This window comes from Balaenoptera acutorostrata, chromosome 7 (assembly GCF_949987535.1).
Source record: "Balaenoptera acutorostrata chromosome 7, mBalAcu1.1, whole genome shotgun sequence".
Classification (NCBI taxonomy): domain Eukaryota; kingdom Metazoa; phylum Chordata; class Mammalia; order Artiodactyla; family Balaenopteridae; genus Balaenoptera; species Balaenoptera acutorostrata.
In genome coordinates this window covers 8584159-8609481 of record NC_080070.1, presented here as the reverse complement: position 1 = coordinate 8609481, position 25323 = coordinate 8584159, and the positions used below count along the sequence as shown (strand labels likewise).

General features: G+C 37.1%; 1 protein-coding gene across 1 annotated transcript in view; it reads left to right on the top strand.

The window, feature by feature from the left end:
* Positions 1-25323, top strand: part of CNTNAP2 (contactin associated protein 2) — a 1523154-nt gene that overhangs the window by 806857 nt on the left and 690974 nt on the right. Inside the window, exon 13 of the mRNA XM_057550506.1 lies at positions 8301-8501. Coding sequence (XP_057406489.1) covers positions 8301-8501 — 201 coding nt within the window. The remainder of the gene's footprint in view (positions 1-8300; positions 8502-25323) is intronic.

The following is a 25323-nucleotide window of genomic DNA, read 5'->3' as shown; positions in this document are numbered from 1 at the left end:
AGTATTCATATAAATGCAGTCAATAACTCTAGCCGTATTGTAAAAGAATGTTAACATCTCTACAGTGGAACAAAAACATTAACAAATATTCTTCTTCCCAGAAAATAGCTAATGCCTTCCTCGAAAAATGATACACATAGGCTCCAAATTGTTCTTCAGGTGGGTATGAATGATCCACCATTATTTATACTTGCTCACAACACTCCATTTTTGAGCTGGAATTGTGAGCTGGAATTGTGAGCTGGAATTGTGAGCATAAAAATAATCAACATTTTCCACCACCTGCAGAACATCATCTGTACTTTTAGTTCATTTCCTCGGTGCTTCCTGCAGGGGTTCCATCTGCTTTATATACCTTATTTCTCTACATGTGATTAAAGCTGCTTATGCCACCTGAGCTGCATACATAACAGGCATTATGGAGTGGCTCAAACCATCGAAGCCCACCACGGTGAAATGACCTCTATGATATTAGGGTCTAGGTTACAGAGATGCTTGTAATGCTCACACAAAACATATTTGGGGGGAGAAAAATATGACACCAAAAATTTCTAATAAGTTAAAATGTGTCAGTCAGATCATAACTATTGAGAAAACCTTCTAAACAAAATAATGGTCTATAAAATTAATGGTCTTTAAACTTATCTACCTGGAAGACTGATGAAATTTTCAAATAGATCCTCTGACAAATGACTAAAAAATGAAACAAAAACAAAAAACCATCATAGTCTACCATCATTATAACCTAACATAGTTTGTAGAATTATTTAATACTTTGGATAAGCAACTACATAACAAATTGTTCTGTGATTTATGCAGTAAATCACACATAGCTCATGTAAAATGACCAGTATTTCCTAGATTATTACTTTTACAAATCTGAAATTCATACAGAGTTTACCTGAAATAAGGTACCTGTTAATTGTTTGTTTCAATATGAAGTATTTCTAGTTTGTATCCAACACCCAGATTAAGAAATATAACATCAAATATAAAATTAAAGCCTAGGTATATCCCTAATCATATTCCCCTTGACTTGTTCCAGATTTTAGAGGAAATGTTTTCAGCTATTCCCTGTTGAGTATGATGTTAGCTGTGGGCTTGTCCTATATGCCTTTGGAGAAATATTTTTTGAAATATAAGTTAATCTTCTATCTCCACAGTATTTCAACACCTACACTGCGACGAGCTACTAGAACTTTCAACCCATATGTAATTGTTATGACTGCAATCTTATACTTCACCATTCCAGACCCTTCAATTTCCAATTGATCCAGATCCCATTTACAGAACGTTTTGTCTCCAAGGTATTTGGTCTGAGCTATAAGAAGAATGAAACTGCTTTTGTCACCATCTTCATATGGCTCATCCCTATTTAACCTTCATCATTCACTGAAAATGCCATGTCCTCTTGGTCTCTTCATGGCTGTCTAAAGCTGGGTTATACAGACTTTTCATGTGAACTCACAAGACCCTGTGCATATATCTGTTTTAGCACCTGTTTGCAATTTGCAATTTCAAGCTTAATGTTTTCTCCCCTCCATTGGACTACAGGCTTGTTGAGGACAGGAACTCAAGTCTTTTTCATCCTTGTACTTCCAGAACCTAACATCGTGCTGAAACAGATCAAAAACTCAGTAGTGGTTTATGAATGTATTCATGATTGAATTATATTACTGTTTTATGACATTTTTCTTGATGTAATAACTTGTATATTGTAATTTAAAATAATATTTAAAAAGTCTAAAATAGTGTCTATATTCCCCTGCCCCCTGAAAATTAGTGGGGTGCTGTGGGGAAGACAATAAATATTTTGACATGTCACCAAGCATATCACCACTGGGTCAAAGACATGTGTAGTGAAAAGAGCACTAAATCCAGAATTAGGGGACAGAGTTTCCTTTATTTTGCCACTAACTTTTCATATTCATTTGGTCAAGCCACTTATCACTTCTGACACTTTTTTTTTTTAATTGAAGTATAGTTGATTTACAATATTGTGTTAGTTTCAGGTGTACAGCAAAGTGATTCATATATATATATTCTTTTTCAGATTCTCTTCCCTTATTGATTATAAGATATTGAATGTAGTTCCCTGTGCTATACAGTAAATCCTTGTTGTTTATTTTATATATAGTAGTGCATCTGTTAATCCCATACTCCTAATTTATCCCTTCCCCCACGCTTTTCCCCTTTGGGAAAGTTTGTTTTCTGTGTCTGTGAGACTGTTTCTGTTTGTAAATTAGTTCATTTGTATTTTTTTTAGATTCCACATATAAGTGATATCATGTGATACTTGTCTTTCTCTGACTCACTTCACTTAGTATGATAATCTCTAGGTCCATGCATGTTGCTGCAAATGACAATATTTCATTCTTTTTATGGCTAATATTCCATTTTATATATATATTATTTTATAATATATATATAAAATCTTCTTTAGCCATTCATTGATGCACACTTAGGTTGTTTCCATGTCTTGGCTATTGTAAGTAGTGCTGCTGTGAACATTGGGGTGCATGTATCTTTTTGAACTAGAGTTTTTGTCTTTTCCGGATATATGCCTGGGAGTGGGATTGCAGGATCATGTGGTAACTCTATTACATTTGGTTTCTTAATCTCTAATTGAAGAGAGTCAAAATGGATGCTCTCTAAAATGACATTATCTTGGTACTATATAGAACTCAAAATTTTTCACATGAGAACATGGTTTCTTTTAAATGGTAGGCTTCTTCCCTTGGCTGTGTTCTCCTGCAGGGCTACAAACATGTAAGCAATTCTTATTGATGCTATAGCATTTCATTGGCGATCCTTGCTCATATCTTCCTCATAGTCGAGGTTCAGTTGTTGATTTACTGAATCAGGATAATAGCTATTAAGACTTCTATGCTCAAAGAAAGCCACAAACCTAGTTATCAGAATGCAGTTTATGAGTTAGAGAAGAAATTTAAGGATATACAAAATTGAATTCACTAGTTTTATGCAGCAGGCCGAGTTTTACATGCAATATGGAAAATCTTAGGTGAAGCATGTGTTATAGTTGAGCTCCAGTTGTGTTACTCTCAGAGTGAGAGACCCAAGTCATTCCTGTAGAATTACTGTAACAGATAATAGGGCTGCTCAGGGATTTGGACTACAAGTGGATGTTGCTGATGCCCGCCTAACAAGCTTTATTCATCATTTTAAATTTAGGTAATTTATAATGTAATATTCCCTTAATTTTAAAGATCATTTCAGAGTTAATATGAATAAAGGTGTAAAAAGCTCCCAGATTGACAAATTGGTCAATAACCAGAACCATGATGCTGCTTGAAAATCAGAAACACTTAGATGCATATTCAGATGTATGGGACACAAAATTTTTTTCCACTGAATTTAGCTCAGATTGGACTTTAATTAAAATGTGCTGTATGAAGACCTGCTCTGTACTGTGAACTTCAGATTATATATGGATAACATGGAAAAGAGTCAAAGAACAGCCATATGCATGATGAAGAAACTGGTTATATTCTGGGAGGAGTAATTCTTTGCTTTTTTCACTGGTCATTTCCTGGCTTTATTGGGCCCTGGTCATAACTCCAACCGTGCCAGGAATTGAGTTCTCATGAAGTGAATTACCTGAGAATTACAGTTAGGATAAGGATATGGGGTCACTGATACAGGTAGCAGAGGGACCTTTCTAATGTACATATGTCAAGACAACTAATCTGGGTAATCTTGAGGACCCTGTAATTGCCAAGCAGAGGGATGTATTCCCACAGTATGTTCCAGATGTGCCCCAGTATTTGAAACATATCATTAAATCATCTATATTTAAAACAATGCACAATGTGACAGTTTTTAAATATGTAATTGCATGATGCGACAGATACTAAGCCCTAAGTAATCACAAAGGCCATTTTCATAACACACTAATCCAAAAAGAATATTTGAAATACACTAGCTTATCAATTGCTTCTTCATGAAAATGGACAGTGGCAGAAATTAGAAGTTTCCATACACATTAGTTTTTATTTGCATTACACACGTATCCTACAATGCATGCTATATAAACACACTGTGAATATGGGAATAAGATTTTTAATTTTTCCACTTATGATACTAGTGAAGAAAAATCTATGCAGCATAACTTTCTTCTAGATGCTGGATATCTGCAAAATTGTTAATATCCATTTGTCATTTAAGATTTAATAGCTCCAAAGGAGCCATTGCAATGTGTAATATACAAGCATTAAAAAATAATTTGCAAGATGCATCAACAGTAATTGTTTTATGGTATCAAAGTAGAGCTTATATGTTACCTTTTATAATGCCATGACACTGTAAAAAGTTTTAAATCTTTATAAAGATATATATATATATATTATTTTTCAAACCCCTCTGAAGTATAATTTTATTGCAGCAAAGAATAGTATGTCAAAGATTAAGTTAAAGCAAACTACTTTCACTTGCTCCAAACCTTCCAAAGCCAGTGGCTTTCCATCTCACTGTAAGGTCGCAATCCACTCATTCTCATTACATTTCTGCCTTCAACTTCTGCTCCTCTCCCCTTTCGTCACTCACTGGCTTTCTTGTATACCTGAAGGACATCCAGAATATTCCAGAATTAGAACATTTGCATATTCATTCCCTCTGTCTGGAATCTTTTCCCCAGACATCTACATGGCTTGCTGGATAGCTACCTTATTTATTCAAATGTCACTTTCTCAAGGCTTTTATGGTTTCCTCTGTGTTTAAAAATGCAATCCCATGGAAATATGTTACATACACACAGCCTATTCTTCCCTTCCCTGATTTAGTTTTTCTCCTCACCATTATCACTGGCTAACTATATATATATGTATTCTTTTAATTTTGCTTATTATCTGTTTTCTATTCTCCACTAGAATGTAAGAATGTAAGCTGCAAAAATTTATGAATGCTTTTTTTTTTTTGCTGTGGTTTCCATGGTGCCTAGATCTGTACTGGTCATATAGTAGGTACATGATAATATTTGTTGAATGAATGAGTGGACTATAAAACAAATATAAAGATATAATGTACAGGGTTTTGATGATGAAATGTGTGTGCTGAGATGGCTGGAACTAGAGTTTAGGGTCAAGAAGTCACCAGGACCAAAATGTTAGAGATTCATCAACATTAACAAATTGGTTAGTCTTTTTAAAGTTACTGACAGAGACCATAATGGGTGATCATTTTGTTTTACTTGCTTAATTAATGTTTGCCTTTATGAACGTATTTTGTATATATAAAAAGGGGTTTATGATATTTAAAGGAGGGTCAGATTAGAATGCTGTTCCATCAAAAGTTAAAGAAAGAGAGGTCTGGAACAGTGCTACAGGACAAGGCTCTTGGTAAGGGTTTGTTTTAAAAAAAAAAGAGAGAAAGAAGGAAGGAAAGGAGGGAGGGAGGGAAAAGTAAGTGGTATCAAACATTTGAGAATTCTATGCCATAGACTTTTTGTAACAGAAAAGTGATAGAAGTAACCTAATTCAATTAATGAATTTTTAATTAGGTGAAGGTAAATCTGCAGGTCTGGATATAAATGACAAACAGTTTGTTTTCAGAATCATGTGAGAAAGTGACAGAATTACCAAAATATATTGTAGCTTTTCTTGCTGTATCAGAGGAGCTAAAGGAAGGCAGTTCTGATCAGGCCAAAGATAAAACTGGAAAAACAATTATCTATAGAAAATGACTACAGGGGACACCATAACTGAACTTCTTTTAATCAGTTTAAGAACAGCAAGCTGGAAAGTCTTCTGGTAGAGAGGCATGTTGTAACAGATGAAGTGAAGTTCTGGCTCAGAGGAGTGAAGTGGCCTGTCCACAGTCTCTAAGGATAGTCTCGGCAGAACTTGAACCAAAGTAATTTTTAAAAGTTCCTAGATTAAGTATTTGTATTCTGTTTATTTTTATTAATTCATTCTTCTATTCAACTAATATTTTTGAAGACCTGCTATGTTCCAATTACCATCCTAGACACATTGCATATAGCATTGAAACAGTCCCTGCTTTCTTCCCTTCTAATGGTGGGAGACAGACATTTAAAAATAATTTAAATGTGCCCTAAGATAGAGATAAACGTTATGGAGAAAAACAAAGCTGGGCAGGTAGATGGAGAGCATCAGTGGTGGGGTGGGACTCGGGAAGGAAAGGTTGTCACTGGAGCTCAGATCTGGAGAAGGAGTGGGCTTGAGGAAAGACGGCTCTAGATGCAGGAAAGAGCAAGTGCGAGTCTCCAAGGAGGCAGAGCCAAAGGAACAAGGGGGAGATTAGTAGGGCGGCAAGGAAGAGCCGGATCTCGGAGGGCCTTTCACTATTCTAAGAACTAGACTTTGTCTGTGAACGAGACTGGGTGCCATGTGAGGACCCTGAGCTGTGTCAAAATCTGACTTGTGCTCGAAAACCTCAGCCTGGCTGATGTGTTGAAGGTAGGCGTGAGGGTGCAAGGGTGGAAAGAGGGAACTGGTTAGAGGTTACTGTGGGATGCAGGCGAGCGGCCCTGGGGCTTCGACCAGAGCAGTGGTGGGGGGTGGGGTGAGGAATGCCCAGATTCGGAATAATTATTGAAGGTAGAGCAGGTGGGGGTCCCTGACAGGCTGCAGGAGGAGGTGGAAGAAAGGGAAGAGTTGAGGGCGACTCCAAGGCTTTTGTCCTAGAACTGGATGGATGGAGTTGCCATTTCCTGAAATAGGAAGGCCTCAGGAGGGGCAAGTTCAGGATATCTCTCATCTCTCTTAATCTAAAGCTCTCTGTCTCTCTCTCTCTCTCCTGTGTGTGTGTCTCTCTTCCTTTGTAATTTATCACTCACCTGTTGAAAAACTAGATTGTATGATGTATACAATTTTCCACAGCATGGATTTTGCTGTTTCCCTTTGGTGACATTTAACATGTTCCCCTTTCCCCTATATTTTCTAGAAGTTGGCAGGTAGGTCTATAAGCTTGGTGAAATTCATCTCGGAGTTTTGTCCGCACCCCTCCACATGCAGTGCTGTGTACTTGCCCTCCCCTCCTGATCCCCAGCAGGCACGTCTCCTCCGGTTTTACTTGTTATATTAGTGACCATGAATAATCCTACTTAGATCCTACTAACTTGTTAGAAGTTAAAAAATTTATCATTTAGCCTTCATTTATGAGCTGAAATATTTCCATAAAGAAAGTAGTTACATTACACTTCATATAGCTAAGGTAGACTAAATGCTGGATTCTTTGCCTCTATTTACCAATATTCAAAGTAATGAGTTAGTTATCTAGCATCTTCCAAAATTAGACATTTCTTTTTTGTACAAACTCATGGAGTTAAATATACTCGCTGTATTTTAATTCATTGCAGGAAATTCTTATTGATTTTAATTAAAATCATCCTCCTTTGGCCCTGGGGTTTTTTGAACCACTCTCTGTCTCCAGTAGTTTGTTTCTGAAGTGACAGTATGTTCCAGGCTCCTCTTATCCATCTCCAGCCCTGAATCAGCCATTTCTCCAGGAGCGTAGTTTTCTCTTAATGGAAAATGGTATTGAGTAATGACCGTCTGGTGCCAGAGGTTGGTCCTTGTTTGGGGACTTTTTCAGTGGACAGAGCTAAGACATATACCTACATTTTTAAAAAGATAACGTCATCCTGGGTTCATAGTGATGCTTCTAATTCAAATGCAGTACTATATAGGATTATCATTTAATCTCATCAATCTTATATATGCTTCTCCTTTTCACATATTGAAATTTTCAGGGTCCAGAACACCAAGGTAATTACTTATTTGCATCATCCCACATGTGTAGAGCATTTCCATAACAGAGCATGCAGTGTCTAATTATAACTGAAAGGTCAGGGTGAAAAGGATATTTGTTGACAAGATGAGGATGCATATTCTGATTAGAGCAAATGGCATGTACAAAGATCCAGAGGCTTGAGAGCACGTAGTTCATTTAGGAAGGAGCAAATACCGTTCTACGGAAGGAGTGAGGGATTACAGAGTCGGGAAGGCTTTGGAACACCATGGGCCTCACATTCAATGCTGCAGATATTAGAGCATCAACCAGATTCTCAGGCTATTTGGTTTCATTTGCAGGAGGTATCTTGTGTTTGTTTTTAATAAAAAATATTACTTTTCTACTCTGTCTGTATAAGCAGAACTTAGTGTGAGAAAGGGTAGGGGTTACTTTAAGGATTACTATATTTAGCTCTGTTCTACAGCAGTTCAGGGGAAACACCAGTGAAAGTGTAGCTCACTTATTTTCTGACATTTGAAGATGCATTTGCATACTAATGACCCATTGTCGTGGCATTTTTCTCCCCACAGAGGACAAAGTATGGACCATAGTGTCTCATGATTTGCAGATGCAGACGACGGTGGTGGGCTACAACCCAGAAAAATACTCGGTGACACAGCTCATTTACAGCGCCTCCATGGACCAGATCAGCGCCATCACCCACAGCGCCGAGTACTGTGAGCAGTACGTCTCCTATTTCTGCAAGATGTCCAGGTTGTTGAACACCCCAGGTAGGCTGAGAATGGAATGTTACTTTTAATTACTGTCTCAGCTGGTGATTGGAATTACCTGAACAGTCCAACAGGTGTGGCGTATTATCTTAACAGTCCAGTGTTCAAAGCACGGGCAGCTGTGAAAGTAAAATATAACCACTTGTTTTTTCTTTCTGGAGAAGGAAGCTAAGAAATACCATTTTTTCAAAAAAATTCCATTGTTTCTAACTTAGCGATTTTAAAATTTTAAATGCATATATGTGTGTGTGTGTGAGTGCTTCTAGTGCATAATTATCAGTATTTGCTTTGGGCACAAGTTTATCAAAGCTCCTTGTGAACTTTCAAGTAATTCCCTTTGAGTTCTTCAGTTGTCTCTAACATAGAGATGAAAGAATTCCGAAGGCTGTCTGCAGGTAAATAGCATATAGAATAGCGATAGAATTTAGAGCTGTGTGTTGTCTGTAGTCATTTAACAGTATCTGTTGGTCTCAAGACGTCTGCCCTTTTTTTTTCATGATGGCTTACTTTTAGCAGTGCTTCAGGACTTGTGCGTGTGTGTGTTGGGGGTAAAGAAGATAGAGTTTACGAAGGGTATCTTTACCACAAGAGCCATAGACTCTGGGATTCTTGGCAGTAAATTCATTATGTTGACAGCAAACTAAATCTCTTCATCTGTAGTATAACATAGAAATAAAGCATGTGCTTTGAGTCAGAGAAACATAGGTTCACACTTTTCAGCCTTGCTGCTTCTCAGGTATGTGACTTTGGGGGAGTTCATTGAACTTCTCTGCCTCAGTTTCTAGTGTCTTTCAGTCAAAGAGGGATCATAATGCCTATTTCAGGGTGACTGTGAGAATTTAATCAGGGAATATACTAAGTTCCTGTTGTAAGTCTTGATGCACTTAAGGACTTAATAAAGAGCAAATAGTATATTGATGATTTTTTATTATTAAACAACTTTGGAAGTGGCATTATGTCAGAGACCAAGGGACTGTTTGATGCCCCAAATTAGTGTTGTATTGGAGCCAGTGTTGTAGGGAGTCACAGAGAAGAGTTATAAGCAAAACAGTATATAATGTTTTGAAGATTTAAGTGCTTTTATGTGCAAAGCCTTGTGCTAAAATTACAGACATGTGTAACCTATGAACTCTAAGAAACTAAAATCTGTAAAATATGAAAACGATTGGTTCAGACAATTAGTGCTTCTGCTATTTGGAGAAAGAAGACATGACTGTGGCTGGGATGTTGAAGTGATGCTTCATTAAAGAGGTCGAAAGACAATTCAAGGTTGGTGAGAGTAAACAAGAGTCTGGAAGACAGAATACGAATGATCTTTCAGGCCACGGTGAGAAGTAGTTTAGCAGCAGCAGAGTTCGTGTCAAAGAGCAGTAAGAAATAAGGTTGGAAAGTAAAAATGGGAGAAACTGTGGAGGAAATTAAATGCGATGCTGAGAATTTTCCCTGGAGGCCCATGCTTCTCAGGCTTTAGTGTGCATGCGAATAACTCGGAGGGATTAATGAGACACAAACTGCTGGGCTTCGTTCCCTGAATGTCTGATTCAATAGGTCTGAGGTGGGGCTCCAGAATTTTCATTTGTAACGAGTGTTTTGGACTGAATTGTGTCCCCCAAAATTCACACATTGAAGTCCTAATCCCTAATGAGACCGTATTTGAGATAGGGCTTTTAGGAGATAATTAAGATTAAATGAGGTTATAAGGTTGGATTCCTAATCTGACTGAATTGGTGGTTTATAAAAAGAGGAAGAGTCAGGAAGAGCACTCTCACCAGAAACCAAACTGGCCAGTACCTTGATCTTGGACTTACAGCCTCCGGAACTGTAAGAAAAGAAATGTCTGCTGTTTAAGCCACTCAGCAGATGGTATTTTGCTATGGCAGCCTGAGCGTGCTAGTGCAATGCGTTCCGGGTGATGATGGTATCGCTGGTCTAGAGACCACTGTGAGAACCATAGCTGTGGGCAATGGAAATCCCTGAAGGTCCCTACAACTGTTATTCTATCCACCTTCACTTATTTCAGCCTTTTATTTTATTTTTACTGGATCCTGTTTCCAGTGTTAAGAAAAGTCAACCAACGATTCTAGAAAATCCGGAGCACTAGGCACAGCTAATGAATCCCATCAGCTTGTCTGCCCTCAGTTTCGTGAGTGAGCGCTCCTTGCAGAAGTTCCTTCCAAAGATTCCAGTCCTGGAGGGGGATGGTGTGAGGGAAAACTGCTGGCCAGAAAAATAACTTGGTACCATCACCTTTGTTTTCTTTATTTTCTTCCATTCTTCTGTTAAACTCCAAAGTCAACTTTTACTGTTTGAATTTTTGCTCTCGTGGTTAAAAAACACAATGCAACCTCCAAATAAGTTTATCTTACAGTTCCAGGCACCAGGAGAATTAGGCTAGAGGTAAGAAGAAACAGTTTGCTGTTAGCGGTTCTGGTCTTGTAGTTCATTCCTTCCCTTCCCTCATTGGTACACTCTGTGCCTTCCCCCAGCCACCAAGAAGCCTCACACACTTATTACCCTCCTTTTGGAAACACAGGATGTCCAAAACCATCAGGAAACAGGATAAATTTGTTTTTAAAAATACTTGCATTACGTTTTCTCATAATAAGCTAAACACACTTCTCTTCAACCTCCAGACACCTTTTCAGAGGAAGAACTACTAAACTGAAATCAAGAGTGAATTGTTAATCTGTACAGTAAGCACACTATATTCCTTGTGTTTGCAGACATTTGAAGGTTATTCTTGTACTTACTAAACTGTGCATTGAAAATCATGTTATCGTATGCTTCTTGCCTTTGGGGACACCCTCCATGCATCAAATTTTTACTCACATAGGATCGGACTTAATAAATGTTTGCTGACAGGAATGAAATGACAAATATATTGTTTTAAATATTTCCTAATTCAACCTTCAGTCAGTTGTTTTTAAACAAGTGTGTACATCAGAATTTTCAGGTTGCTCGTCACAATGCTGATTCCCGTGATTCTGACTCGGGAGAACTTGGTTGGGGCACAGGAATGTTTGCTTTTAACAAACATCCATGCGTCATTCTGTGAACCATACATTGAAAAATACCATCTTTAATTTATGGCATGAGGTCTCTTATCTTGGATTTTAAGGCGTCAGTCCTCTGTGTGGGAGAAAATTAAAGGGAATATTAGAACTTGTCTGACCAACTGAAATAAAATGGCATACATAACTACCTGTTCCTCCAGCTAAAATAAATTGGCATAGTGGTGTTTTAAAAATCCTTTTTGTAGACTAACTATTGTAAAGTGAATTTCAGCCTACTCTTCTTAGTCATTTTTCATATCCCAATTTCTATTTTCAGGGTTAATTAATCCATAGACAGCTGAGGCAAGGAAAAGGAGTGGTTGATATAGCAAGTTTTCCTGTATTACTGTATTCTGTATATGTCCAAGTATGAAAGAATACAATTTAATACAAATCTTTAATTTGCTATTTTAAGGAGCTGATGTTTTCTGTAATTGGTTTTTTCCCTCCTTCCTGGTAACGTTCCATTTTAAATATCCATTTACTCATTCTTAACTAAGGTTGAATTATATTGGAACTTCTGTAGTAGTACTTGTGACATCTGTTTGAATACAAAGTATATTCATTATAGTCATGGCAATTAAAATGGATATCAAATGGGTTTGTAATAGCTATGTACTTAAAATGTTATTCTTTGTTTTAAGAGCCTTACCCTCAAGAGTTCATTTGGGGCTCTGTAGTTGCTAATGATACTTATGATAAAGAGTTGATTTTACATGTATATGGACCTCATTTTTATTTTGATAAATCTTTGGTTGTACCACACCATTAGCTAACAAATGTAGATTTACTCATTAATGGTTTCTCACAACTTTTACAAAGATAGTAATATATGACTTACAATGTTATCACTTTTTAAAAAATTTATTTATTTATTCATTTCTTTGGCTGCGTTGGATCTTCATTGCTGCACGTGGGCTTTCTCTAGTTGCAGAGAGCAGCGGCTACTCTTGGTTGCGGTGTGCGTGCTTCTCATTGAGGTGGCTTCTCTTGTTGCAGAGCACAGGCTCTAGGCACGTGGGCTTCAGTAGTTGTGGCACGCAGGCTCAGTAGTTGTGGCTCACGGGCTTAGTTGCTCTGTGGTGCGTGGGGTCTTCCCGGACCAGCGTTCAAACCCGTGTCCCCTGCATTGACAGGCAGATTCTTAACCACTGCGCCACCAGGAAAGTCCCATCACTTCTTTTTATTACTACAAAATTTTTAAACGGAATCAATTTTATAGTAATGCTTTTGCCATTCTTTATGGTCATATCTATCCTTGCAATGTAACTATTAATTCAGTTGTCCTTAATCAACTTTACAAAAGACACAGAACAAAGACAAGGTTATTTTATTTCATACCAATTTGAAAATAAACAAATTAATTCTACCCAAATGGAAAAAAAAACAGCAACCATTAATAACTATCCAAAACCACAAGTATGTTAACATGTTTTATATTTATATCCCCAGAACTGCAAATATACTGATATCTGAACTTAATGAAAGGCAGAAATCTTTAAACAATGAAATCTACTTCTGAAAACAAATACCTCAAGAACTTAAATTTGATAAATTAGACACCAGGAGAAAGTATATTAGATCCCACTTGAGTCAAGACTTAGTCAACAATCCTAATGCTTTTAAATGGCAAAAGTATTTCTCTATATTTGGATAAGACCTATTAGCCTGATTTTACACGCTTATTTGTATATTTCAGATGCACTGTTGTCATGTATTTATTTTACAAAACTTTATACTTTGTAATTAAGCATTTTCTTCTGAAGTATTTATTCCCTACATATATAAATATTTAATTATAGAGAGATAAAGTTGATATGTTTCCTATTTTTCTGACTATATTTAGTGTTGATTTCATTTGTTCCCAGTGCTTCTTTTCATCATGCCATGTAGTTTTGTTCTCTTAAGTCATAGTTTTATTGCTTCTTTTTTGGAAAGAAACAATACAAATTATCCATCCTTTTGGGTAGTTTACTATTAGATTTTGTATCTATTGGAAAGGAGTTATGGTCACAATTTTTACCTGTTAAGTAAGCTGTGTAAAATTCAATATACTTTAATGATACTGAACTGTGATTTAGTGGCATCCAAAAGACAAGAAAACATGACTCTGGCATTGTAACTTACAACCTGTTTTTAGAAAAAATTTCTAAACTTTGGTGAAGCTATCAAAAAAGTGAATTTTCAGCTTGTGATGTGCATTATAAGAAACTATGATGTTTAACTCTTGAAACAACATAGGTAAAACATTGCTCAACTGCAACTAAAGACTGGCATTTTCCGTGAATGAGTTTCATTGTGACTAGTCAGTATGTTAACCAAAAGCTTAATCATTTATCTAATTAATTATTATGTTAAATAATTGTAATGACATTAGCAGATACAATTAAATGGGACAAGCAATGAAGATAGTAATAACTAAAAGGTAAAATTAGAAAATTAAATCTAGCAATATTCTACACCCAGGCAACTGGCATCTTCATAGAGGACCCTGTAGTTAAAAGGGACAGAATGGTCACAGGGGAGAGTAGAGACTATTTCAGCAGTGTGGGTAGGAGGTGATCAAAGTCTTGGCTGGAATAATGGATGAGATAATCAATCCATATATATGTATTGTTTCTTGTGTATCAGGAATTGTGATATGTAGGCTGAGATGTGAAGGATTCATTCGAGTTAACTAAGAAAAAAATGGCAGGGGGACATCTAGGTTTGAGATGTGAGAATGTGCAGTAATTCTGAGATGCAGGTCAAGGAACACAGGACTTTGAAGGAAATGAGAGAGGTCAGAGTGGCTGCAGCAGAGAACGTGAAGGTGAGAGAGAGGAAAGCAGACTGAGGAGATCAGTCCAGAGTCTCTGAGTGTTGGTAAGGGTTTCGCTCCAAGGGCAAAGGAAATGGTTGTAAGTAAGGGTATTCTGGCTGTGATGAGGAGGATAGAATCCAGGAAGGGCAGAGTTTGTATGATGGACCATCTGGTACAATGTCACAGGAGTACAGAGGAGACTGGATGACCTGTAGGTTCACTGGGAATTAGGAGGAAAGACGGTTTTAAGTTTAGACAGTAGAATGAACAGGATCTGTGATTGCATATATGTAGAGTAACTTTAGGGGAAGGGAAAATGCAGTCTTCCCATGTACCCAGGGGTAAAGGTAAAATGGATGACTATGAACAATTGTAAAGCCTTCACAGGATGACTCAAAGAGGTCATGGGAGGTGCAAGAAAAGAACAGAAGGAAAGAAAACACTAATTTGAAAAAGTAATTTAAGGAGTGGATGCTGCTGACTAAAGGGACTGAGAAGTAATGCTCAGAGCAGCAGGGAGAGAAGCCAATCAGGAAAGCCTTGTAACGGGGAAGTGAAGGGAAGTGTGTGTTCAACCATCAATGGGCACAAAACAAAAACAGGGAAACTGAGATGTGGCCAGTGGTGAGACATCAGAGAAGGAAGTCAGCCCCTGGCTTTGGCTGTTGCGAGGCCACTGGAGTTTCACATCTGTGGGGTCTGCTGGGTGCAGCCACTGAAGAATGAATGGGAAAAGGAAACAAGTGAAGGTTTTCAAAAAGTTCCATGGCAAAGGGATGGCTGTATATAGAATTGCTGCTTAACCGGAAGGCAGAACCCAAGTGAGGGTTTGGGGTTTATAAGGATGAGGGAGTTATGAGTAAGTTTATAAATGTAGGAGGCAGCGAAGAGGATGAAGCTAAAGCTATAAGACAAATAAGGAACATAATAGGTCCCACAAGAGAAAAGAGAGTATGAAATTGCCTTGGCAAAGAATGAACACCTGCTCTGAGAAAGGAGGTAAAGAAAAAGGTAGAGATTTCCATTAAATTCTATTGACCAATACCATCCATGACATTTTATCTCATTTAACTATCAAAGTTATGCAACGTATATTTTATTCTCTCCATTTTGCAAACACAGGGCTCAAAGAGGTGAATAAACTCACTGAACGTCACTACAGCTGGAAGCGGGCAAGCTGGGGTTCAAATGCAAATCTGTCCTACTATAAACCTTTTTTCCTGACACATTAAGAAAGTGTGAACATGTAGAGAGGTCAGTGTGCTGCCACCAAAGTGAGGATAGAACTAAGCCCAGCAGTATCTGTACCCACCCCATCTCTTCAACCACCATGAAAGAACATTTTCCCTCTTGGCATTTACTTTTTCTGTCTATGATTAGAAATACTCTTTGTCAAGTGGCCTTGGGCCAAATCCAATATTTTGATTAATAAACTAATCTTAAGGTCAGATTTACTGAGGATAGCTTGTCTGACTTCTACTAAAAGTGTACTCATTTCAAGTTGCCAACATTTTGAGCTTTAAGGTGAGACTTTGAAGAACATTGACCTTCTATAGCATGATAAAGATTGTTTTTATTGCTGGCATTTTATTTTGTGAGTGCCTATGTGTGTGTAGCTTCATTTTTTAATGACTAAAATAGAAATAAATGAGAACTTTGAAGTTATCCTATATCACTCTGTAGAATTTGAAAATTGTCTCTTCGTGTGCTTAAATCAAACTTTTTTGGTTGTACATAATCTTGATAATTATACATTTTAATGACATCATAAAGTGAGGATAAAGCTAATTGGTCAGATTCGATAAATTATGTTTTTATTAATCATTTTTAATTGAAGTATAGTTAATGTACAGTGTATTAGTTTCAGGTTTATAGCAAAGTGAGTCAGTTATATATACTTATATATATATATTCATTCATATATATATATATTCTTCTTCAGATTCTTTTCCATTATAGGTTATTGTAAGATATTGAATATAGTTCCCTGTGCTATACAGTAGGTCCTTGTTGGTTATCTATTTTATATATAGTAGTGTGTATTTGTTAATCCCAAACTCCTAATTTACCTCTTCCACCCCCCACACTTGGTAACCAAAAGTTTGTTTTCTATGTCTGTGAGTCTATTTCTGTTTTGTAAATAAGTTCATTTATATCATTTTTTAAGATTCCACATATAAGTGATATCATAATATTTGTCTTTCTCTATCTGACTTACTTTAACTAATATGATAATCTCTGGGTCCATCCATGTTGCTGCACATGGCATTATTTTGTTGTTTTTTATGGCTGAATAATTTTCCATTGTGTATATATACCACATCTTCTTTATTCATTCATTTGTTGATGGACACTTAGGTTGCTTCCGTGCCTTGGCTATTGTAAATAGTGATGCTTTGGGGTGCATGTATCTTTTTTAATTAGAGTTTTCTCTGGATATATGCCCAGGAATGGGATTGCAGGATCATATGGTAACTCTATTTTTGGTTTTTTAAGGAACAGTGTGGATACTGTTCTCCATAGTTGCTGCACCAGTTTACATTCCCAGCAACAATGTAGGAGGGTTCCTTTTTCTCCATATCTTCTCCAGCATTTATTATTTGTAGACTTTCTAATCATGGCCATTCTGACTGGTGTGAGGTGATACCTCATTGTAGTTCTGATTTGCATTTCTCTAATAATTAGTGATGTTGAGAATCTTTTCATGTGCCTGTTGGCCATCTGTATGTCTTCTTTGGAAAAATATCTAATTAGGTCTGCCCATTTTGTGATTGGGTTGTTTGTTTTTTTGATATTAATCTGTATGAGCTGTTTGTATATTTTGGAAATGTATCCCTTGTCGGTAGCATTGTTAGCAAATATTTTCTCCCATTCCGTAGGTTGTCATTTCATTTTGTTTATGGTTTCCTTTGCTGTGCAAAAGCTTTTGAGTTTAATTAGGTCTTATTTGTTTATTTTTGTTTTTATTTCCATCACTCTAGGAGACGGATCCAAAAAAATATTGCTGTGATTTATGTCAAAGTGTGTTCTGCCTACGTTTTCCTCTAGGAGTTTTATAGTATCCAGTCTTACATTTAGGTCTTTAATCCATTTTGTGTTTATTTTTGTATATGGTGTTAGAGAATGTTCTAATTTCATTCTTTTACATGTAGCTGTCTCATTTTCCTAGCACCACTTGTTAAAGAGATTGTCTTTTCTCCATTGTATATCCTTGCCTCCTTTGTCGTAGATTAACTGACCATAGGCATGTGGGTTTATTTCTGGGCTTTCTATCCTGTTCCGTTAATCTGTATGTCTTTTTTGTGTCAGTAGTATACTGTAGCTTTGTAGTATTGTCTGAAGTCAGAAAGCCTGATTCCTCCAGCTCCATTCAAAATACCTGTCTTAAACAGGATATTGAAAAAAAAGAGAGTTTTACTATAAAAATATCTTGGAAATATCTAGAGTATTATTGAGAAATTGCTCAGTTATTTATTCAGCAACATTTATTGAATACAGAATACTCTGCTGGATGCTATGAGAATACAAGGAAGGCAAAGATAATACTTTTTAAATAACATTTGCCTCAGGTTTACTCTAAGTCCTTTCAACTGATAGAATCAGCCCATCCAGATTATCTGGCATAACCACTCTTACTTAAAGTCAATCTATAATAGACTTTAATGATATCTATAAAATACCTACTTGGCAACACCTAGGCTAGTGTTTGGTTGAATAACTGGGCACCTTCGCCTAGCTAAGTTGATACATAAAATTGACCAGCAAACATTATATTTTAAATGGACAACTGAGAAATTCTAGAGTAGCAGTGATTTATTCCCTCAGTTGTGCAATATGTACCTCTCTATGGCATCAGACAGGTGAGACCAACATGTTAGAGGTGTTGAGGGATATTTTATTCTCATATCTCTCCATTTCTGATGAAGGTACATTTGAGCCTGGTATCAAGTTGCCGAATGAAATATCATTTTATATGGTTACAGCGATGACCATTTGAATGAATCAAGTAGATCAACTTTAGTCAGGAAGATAAGTCAAAGAAAAGATTTTCCTGTTCTCTGTGTTGCTTCAGAAAAAAACCTGTAGACAACTCTATTTCACATTTTAACCAAATTGGCATATGTCCACCAGGGATATGGCATTATTAACTCATTATCCACTCAGAGTTCTGCCTAGAGTTGAGCATCTCCATAGATCCAAATAAGAACACTCTATATCCATAACCTTAGAAAAGCTGCAAAATAGTTCTATCACCCCATCAACATTATTTTGCAGTTTTGTTGTTGTTTACTCATAATTGAATCAAATCCCATTGCCATGCAAAGTAAAGGAAATGTTAAAGAAGTTCAAAGAAATAAACTTAAAAGAACTCATCTTTAGGCATTTCTATGTAGAATTGCATATGGATGAAATAATAGATAAATTTTATTTCGAAGACTGTATGTTTGGTTGGTTGTTATTTTCCCATCAGGGAGTGACAAAACTTCTCTAAAATACTAAGTCACCCAAATAGCAGCTGGATTCTAATTACCCTGTTGTGTTTGCTTACTATTTACCAAAACCAGCTACTGATAGTTTTTATGACAGTGAATAATGTTGCAGAGTGATAGTTGACTAGGAATGCCACAGCCACTTTGACCTTCACTTCATATTTTAAATTCTCTTGAAGAAATGATGACTCTTTCTTTCTCTTGGTATTGGATCTGGAGTTCAGGCTAAATATATTGTTACCTATATAGTTGGGTAAATAATACTTAAAAATAATTATCTCCAAATTAGATAATGATAAAAATGGAGGGGAAATGGCATTAGTATTAAACATTTACCACGGGCATTTACATATATTGGCTCATTCAGTCCACCCCCAAAACGTTGCAAGTTATGTATCACAGTTTCCATTTCATAACTGAAGGAACAACTTCAGAGGGGTTAATTAACTCACCACAGGAAAAATGGTAAATACTGTGATAAGCGTCCAAACCAAGATTAAACTCTAGGCTTATGAGCCTCTAGAACTCATGTATTTTCTAACAAAATATTTAAAAAAATAAAAGGGAGGAAGGGGAGGAAAGGAGAAGTGGTAGGGGAGAGGCAGAGAGATGGGAGAGAGAGAAGAAAAGGAAGTGAGAAGGAAAAGGAGAGAGAGAGAGAAGGAAAGATAAAAATAAAATTGGGAGATTATGTACTGAAGATGGCGGAGTAGAAGGACATGCCCTCACTCCCTCTTGTGAGAGCACCAGAACCACAGCTAACTGCTGAACAGTCATCAACAGAAAGACACTGGAACTCACCAAAAAAGATACCCCACATCCAAAGACAAAGGAGAAGCCACAGTGAGATGGTAGGAGGGGCGCAATCACAAATCAAATCCCATAACCACTGGGTGGGCGACTCACAAACTGGAGAACAATTATACCGCAAGAGTCCACCCACTGGAGTGAAGATTCTGAGCCCCATGTCAGGATTCCCAACCTGGGGGTCTGGCAACAGGAGGAAGAATCCCCAGAGAATCAGACTTTAAAGGCCAGCAGGGTTTGATTGCAGGACTTCAACAGGACTGGGGAGAAACAGAGACTCCTTTCTTGGAGGGCACACACAAAGTAGTGTGCACACCAGGCCCCTGGGGGGGAAGGATCAGTGACCTCACAGGACACTGAACCAGACCTACCTGCTAGTTTTGGAGGGTCTCCTGCAGAGGCAGGGGGCGGCTGTGGCTCACCGAGGGGACAAGGACACTGGCAGCAGAAGTTCTGGGAAGTACTCATTTGGTGAGAGCACTCCCAGAGTCCACCATTAGCCCCACCAAAGAACCTGTAGGCTCCAGTGCTGGGTCGCCTCAGGCCAAAAAACCAACAGGGAGGGAAGCCTGCCCCACCCATCAGCAGACAAGAAGATTAAAGTTTTACTGAGCTCTGCCCACCAGAGCAACACCCATATCTACCCACCACCAGTCCCTCCCATCAGGAAGCTTGCACAAGCCTCTTAGATAGCCTCATCCACCAGAAAGCAGACAGGAGAAGCAAGAAGAACTACAATGCTGCAGTCTGCAGAACGAAAACCACAATCACAGAAAGAGAGACAAAAGGAAAAGGCAGAGGACTATTTCCCAGATGAAGGAACAAGATAAAACCCCAGAAAAGCAAGTAAATGAAGTGGAGATAGGCAACCTTCCAGAAAAAGAATTCAGAATAATGACAGTGAAGATGATACAGGACCTTGGAAAAAGAATGGAGGCAAAGATCAAGAAGATGAAAGAAATGTTTAACAAAGACCTAGAAAAATTAAAGAACAAACACCTAGAAGAATTAAAGAAGAAACAGAGATGAACAATACAATAACTGAAATGAAAAATATACTAAAAGGAATCAGTGTCAGAATAACTGAGTCAGAAGAACAGATAAGTGACCTGGAAGACAGAATGGTGGAAATCACTGCCATGGAACAGAATAAAGGAAAAAGAATGAAAAGAAATAAAGACTGCCTAAGAGACCTCTGGGACAATGTTAAATGCACCAACATTTGCATTATAAGGGTCCCAGAAGGAGGAGAAGAGAAAGAGAAAGGACCCGAGAAAATATTTGAAGAGATTATAGTCGAAAACTTCCCTCACATGGGAAAGGAAATAGCCACCCGAGTCCAGGAAGGGCAGAGAGTCCCAGGCAGGATAAACTCAAGGAGAAACATGCCAAGATACATAGTAATCAAATTGACAAAAATTAAAGACGAAGAAAAATTATTAAAAGCAACAAGGGAAAAACAACAAATAACATACAAGGGGACTCCCATAAGGTTAACAGCTGATTTCTCAGCAGAAATTCTGCAAGCCAGAAGGGAGTGGTACAATATATTTAAAGTAATGAAAGGGAAGAACCTACAACCAAGATTACTCTTCCCAGCAAGGATGTCATTCAGATTCAATGGAGAAATCAAAAGCTTTACAGACAAGCAAAAGCTAAGAGAATTCAGCACCACCAAACCAGCTCTACAGTAAATGCTAAAGGAACTTCTCTAAGTGGGAAACACAAGAGAAGAAAAGGACCTACAAAAACAAACCCAAAACAATTAAGAAAATGGTAATAGGATCATACATGCCAATAATTACCTTAAATGTGAATGGATTAAATGCTCCAACCAAAAGACACAGACTGGCTGAATGGTTACAAAAACAACACCCATATATATGCTGTCTACAAGAGACCCACTTCAGACCTAGGGACACCTACAGACTGAAAGTGAGGGGATGGAAAAAGATATTGAATGCAAATGGAAATCAAAAGAAAGCTGGAGTAGCAACACTCATATCAGATAAAATAGACTTTAAAATAAAGAATGTTACAAGAGACAAGGAAGGACACTACATAATGATCAAGGGCTCAATCCAAGAAGAAGATATAACAATTATAAATATATATGCATCCAACATAGGAGCACCTCAATATATAAGGCAAAGGCTAACAGCTATAAAAGGGGAAATGGAAGTAGCACAATAATACTAGGGGACTTTAACACCTCACTTACACCAATGGACAGATCATCCAAAATGAAAATAAATAAGGAAACAGAAGCTTTAAATGACACAATAGACCAGATAGATTTAATTTATATTTACAGGACATTCCATCCAGAAACAGCAGATTACACTTTCTTCTCAAGTGCTCACGGAACATTCTGCAGGATAGATCACATCTTGGGTTCACAAATCAGGCCTTGGTACATTTAAGAAAATTGGTATCATATCAAGCATCTTTATGACCACAACGAGATTAGAAATAATTCTATGAGATTAGAGATTAGAAATAAATTAGCTATTAGATTAGAAATAAATTACAGGAAAAAAAAAGTAAAAAACACATGTAGGCTAAACAATACACTACTAAATAACCAAGAGCTCACTGAAGAAATCGAAGAGGAAATTAACAAATACCTAGACACAAATGACAACTAAAACATGACGAGCCAAAACCTATGGGATGCAGCAAAAGCAGTTCTAAGAGGGGAGTTTATAGCAATACATTCCTACCTCAGGAAACAAAAACTTCAAATAAACAATCTAACCTTACACCTAAAGGAACTAGAGAAAGAAGAACAAAAAGACCCCCAAAGTTAGTAGAAGGAAAGAAACCATAAGGATCAGAGCAGAAATATATGAAATAGAAACAAATAAAACAATAGCAAGATCAATAAAACTAAAAGCTGGTTCTTTGAGAAGATAAACAAAATTGATAAACCTTTAGCCAGACTCATCAAGAAAAAGAGGGAGAGGACTCAAATCAATAAAATTAGAAGTGAAAAAGGAGAAGTTACAAGACACCACAGAAATACAAAGCATCCTAAGAGACTACTACAAGCAACTCTATGCCAATAAAATGGACAATCTGTAATAAATGGACAAATTCTTAGAAAGGTATAACCTTCCAAGACTGAAGCAGGAAGAAATAGAAAATATGAACAGACCAATCGCAAGTAATGAAATTGAAACTGTGATTAAAAATCTTCCAACAAACAGAAGTCCAGGACCAGATGGCTTCACAGGTGAATTCTATGAAACATTTAGAGAAGAGCTAACACCCATCCTTCTCAAACTCTTCCAAAAAATTGCAGAGGAAGGAACACTCCCAAACTCATTCTATGAGGCCACCATCACCCTGATACCAAAACCAGACAAAGATACTACAAAAAAAGGAAATTACAGACCAGTATCACTGATGAATATAGATGCAAAAATCCTCAGCAAAATGCTAGCAAACAGAATCCAACAACATATTAAAAGGATCATACACCACGATCAAGTGGGATTTATCCCAGTGATGCAAGGCTTCTTCAATATAGGCAAATCAATCAATGTGATACACCATATTAACAAATTGAAGAATAAAAACCTGTGATCATCTCAATAGATGCAGAAAAAGCTTCTGACAAAATTCAACACCTATTTATGATAAAAACTCTCCAGAAAGAGGGCATAGAGGGACCTACCTCAACATAATAAAGGCCATATATGACAACTCACAACAGACATCATTCTCAATGGTGAAAAACTGAAAGCATTTCCTCTAAGGTCATGAACAAGACAAGGATGTCCACTCTCGCCACTGTTATTCAACATAGTTTTGGAAATCCTAGCCACGGCAATCAGAGAAGAAAAATAAATAAAAGGAATACAAATTGGAAAAGAAGAAGTAAAACAGTCACTGTTTGCAGATGACATGATACTATACCTAGAAAATCCTAAAGATGCTACCAGAAAACTACTAGAGCTAATCAATGAATTTGGTAACATAGCAGGATACAAAATTAATGCACAGAAATCTCTTGCATTCCTATACACTAACAACGAAAGATCAGAAAGAGAAATTAAGGAAACAATCCCATTCACCACTGTAACAAAAAGAAAAAAATACCTAGGAATAAAGCTACCTGAGGAGGTAAAAGACCTGGACTCAGAAAACTATAAGATACTGATGAAAGAAATCAAAGATGACACAAACAGATGGGAATATATACTATGTTCTTGGATTGGCAGAATCAATATTGTGAAAATGACTATACTTCCCAAAGCAATCTACAGATGCATTGCAATCCCTATCAAATTACCAATGGCATTTTTTACAGAACTAACACAAAAAATCTTAAATTTTGTTTGGAGACACAAAAGACACCGAATAGCCAAAGCAATCTTGAGAACAAAAAAACAGAGCTGGAGAAATCAGACTCCCTGACTTCAGACTATACTACAAAGCTATAGTAATCAAGACAATATGGTACTGGCACAAAAGCAGAAATATAGATCAATGGAGCAAGATAGAAAGCCCAGAGGTAAACCCACGCACCTATGGTCAATTAATCTATGACAAAGGAGGCAAGGATATACAATGGAGAAAAGACAGTGTCTTCAGTAAGTGGTGCTGGGAAAACTGGACAGATACATGTAAAAGAATGAAATTAGAAAACTCCCTAACACCATACACAAAAGTAAACTCCAAATGGATTAAAGACCTAAATGTAAGACCAGACACTATAAAACTCTTAGAGGAAAACATAGGAAGAACACTCTTTGATATAAATCACGGCAAGATCTTATTTGATCCACCTCCTAGAGTAATGGAAATAAAAACAAAAATAAACAAATGGAACCTAATGAAACTTAAAAATTTTTGCACACCGAAGGAAACTATAAACAAGATGAAAAGACAACCCTCAGAATGGGAGAAAATATTTGCAAACGAATCAGCGGAAAATGGATTAATCTTCAGAATATATAATCAGCTCATGAAGTTCAATACCAAAAAACCAAACAACCCAATCAAAACATGGGCAGGAGTCCTAAATAGACATTTCTCCAAAGAAGACATACACATGGCCAAGAAGCACATGAAAAGCTGCTCAACATCACTAATTATTAGAGAAATGCAAATCCAAACTACAATGAAGTATCACCTCACACCAGTTAGAATGGGCATCATCAGAAAATCTACAAACAATAAATGCTGGAGAGGGTGTGGAGAAGAGGGAACCCTCTTGCACTGTTGGTGGGAATGTAAATTGACACATCCACTATGGAGAACGTTATGGAGGTTCCTTAAAAAACTAAGAATAGAATTACCGTGTGACCCAACAATCCCACTACTGGGCATATACCTAGAGAAAACCATAATTCAAAAAGACACATGCACCCCAATGTTCATTGCAGCACTATTTACAATAGCTAGGTCATGGAAGCAGCCTAAATGCCCATCGACAGATGAATGGATAAAGAAGATGTGGTATATATATACAATGGAATATTACTCAGCCATAAAAAGGAACGAAATTGGGTCATTTGTGGAGACGTGGATCAACCTAGAGACTGTCATACAGAGTGAAGTAAGTCAGAAAGAGAAAAATAAATATCATATATTAATGCATTTATGTGGAATCTAGAAAAATGGTACAGATGAACCAGTGTTCAAAGCAGAAATAGAGACAC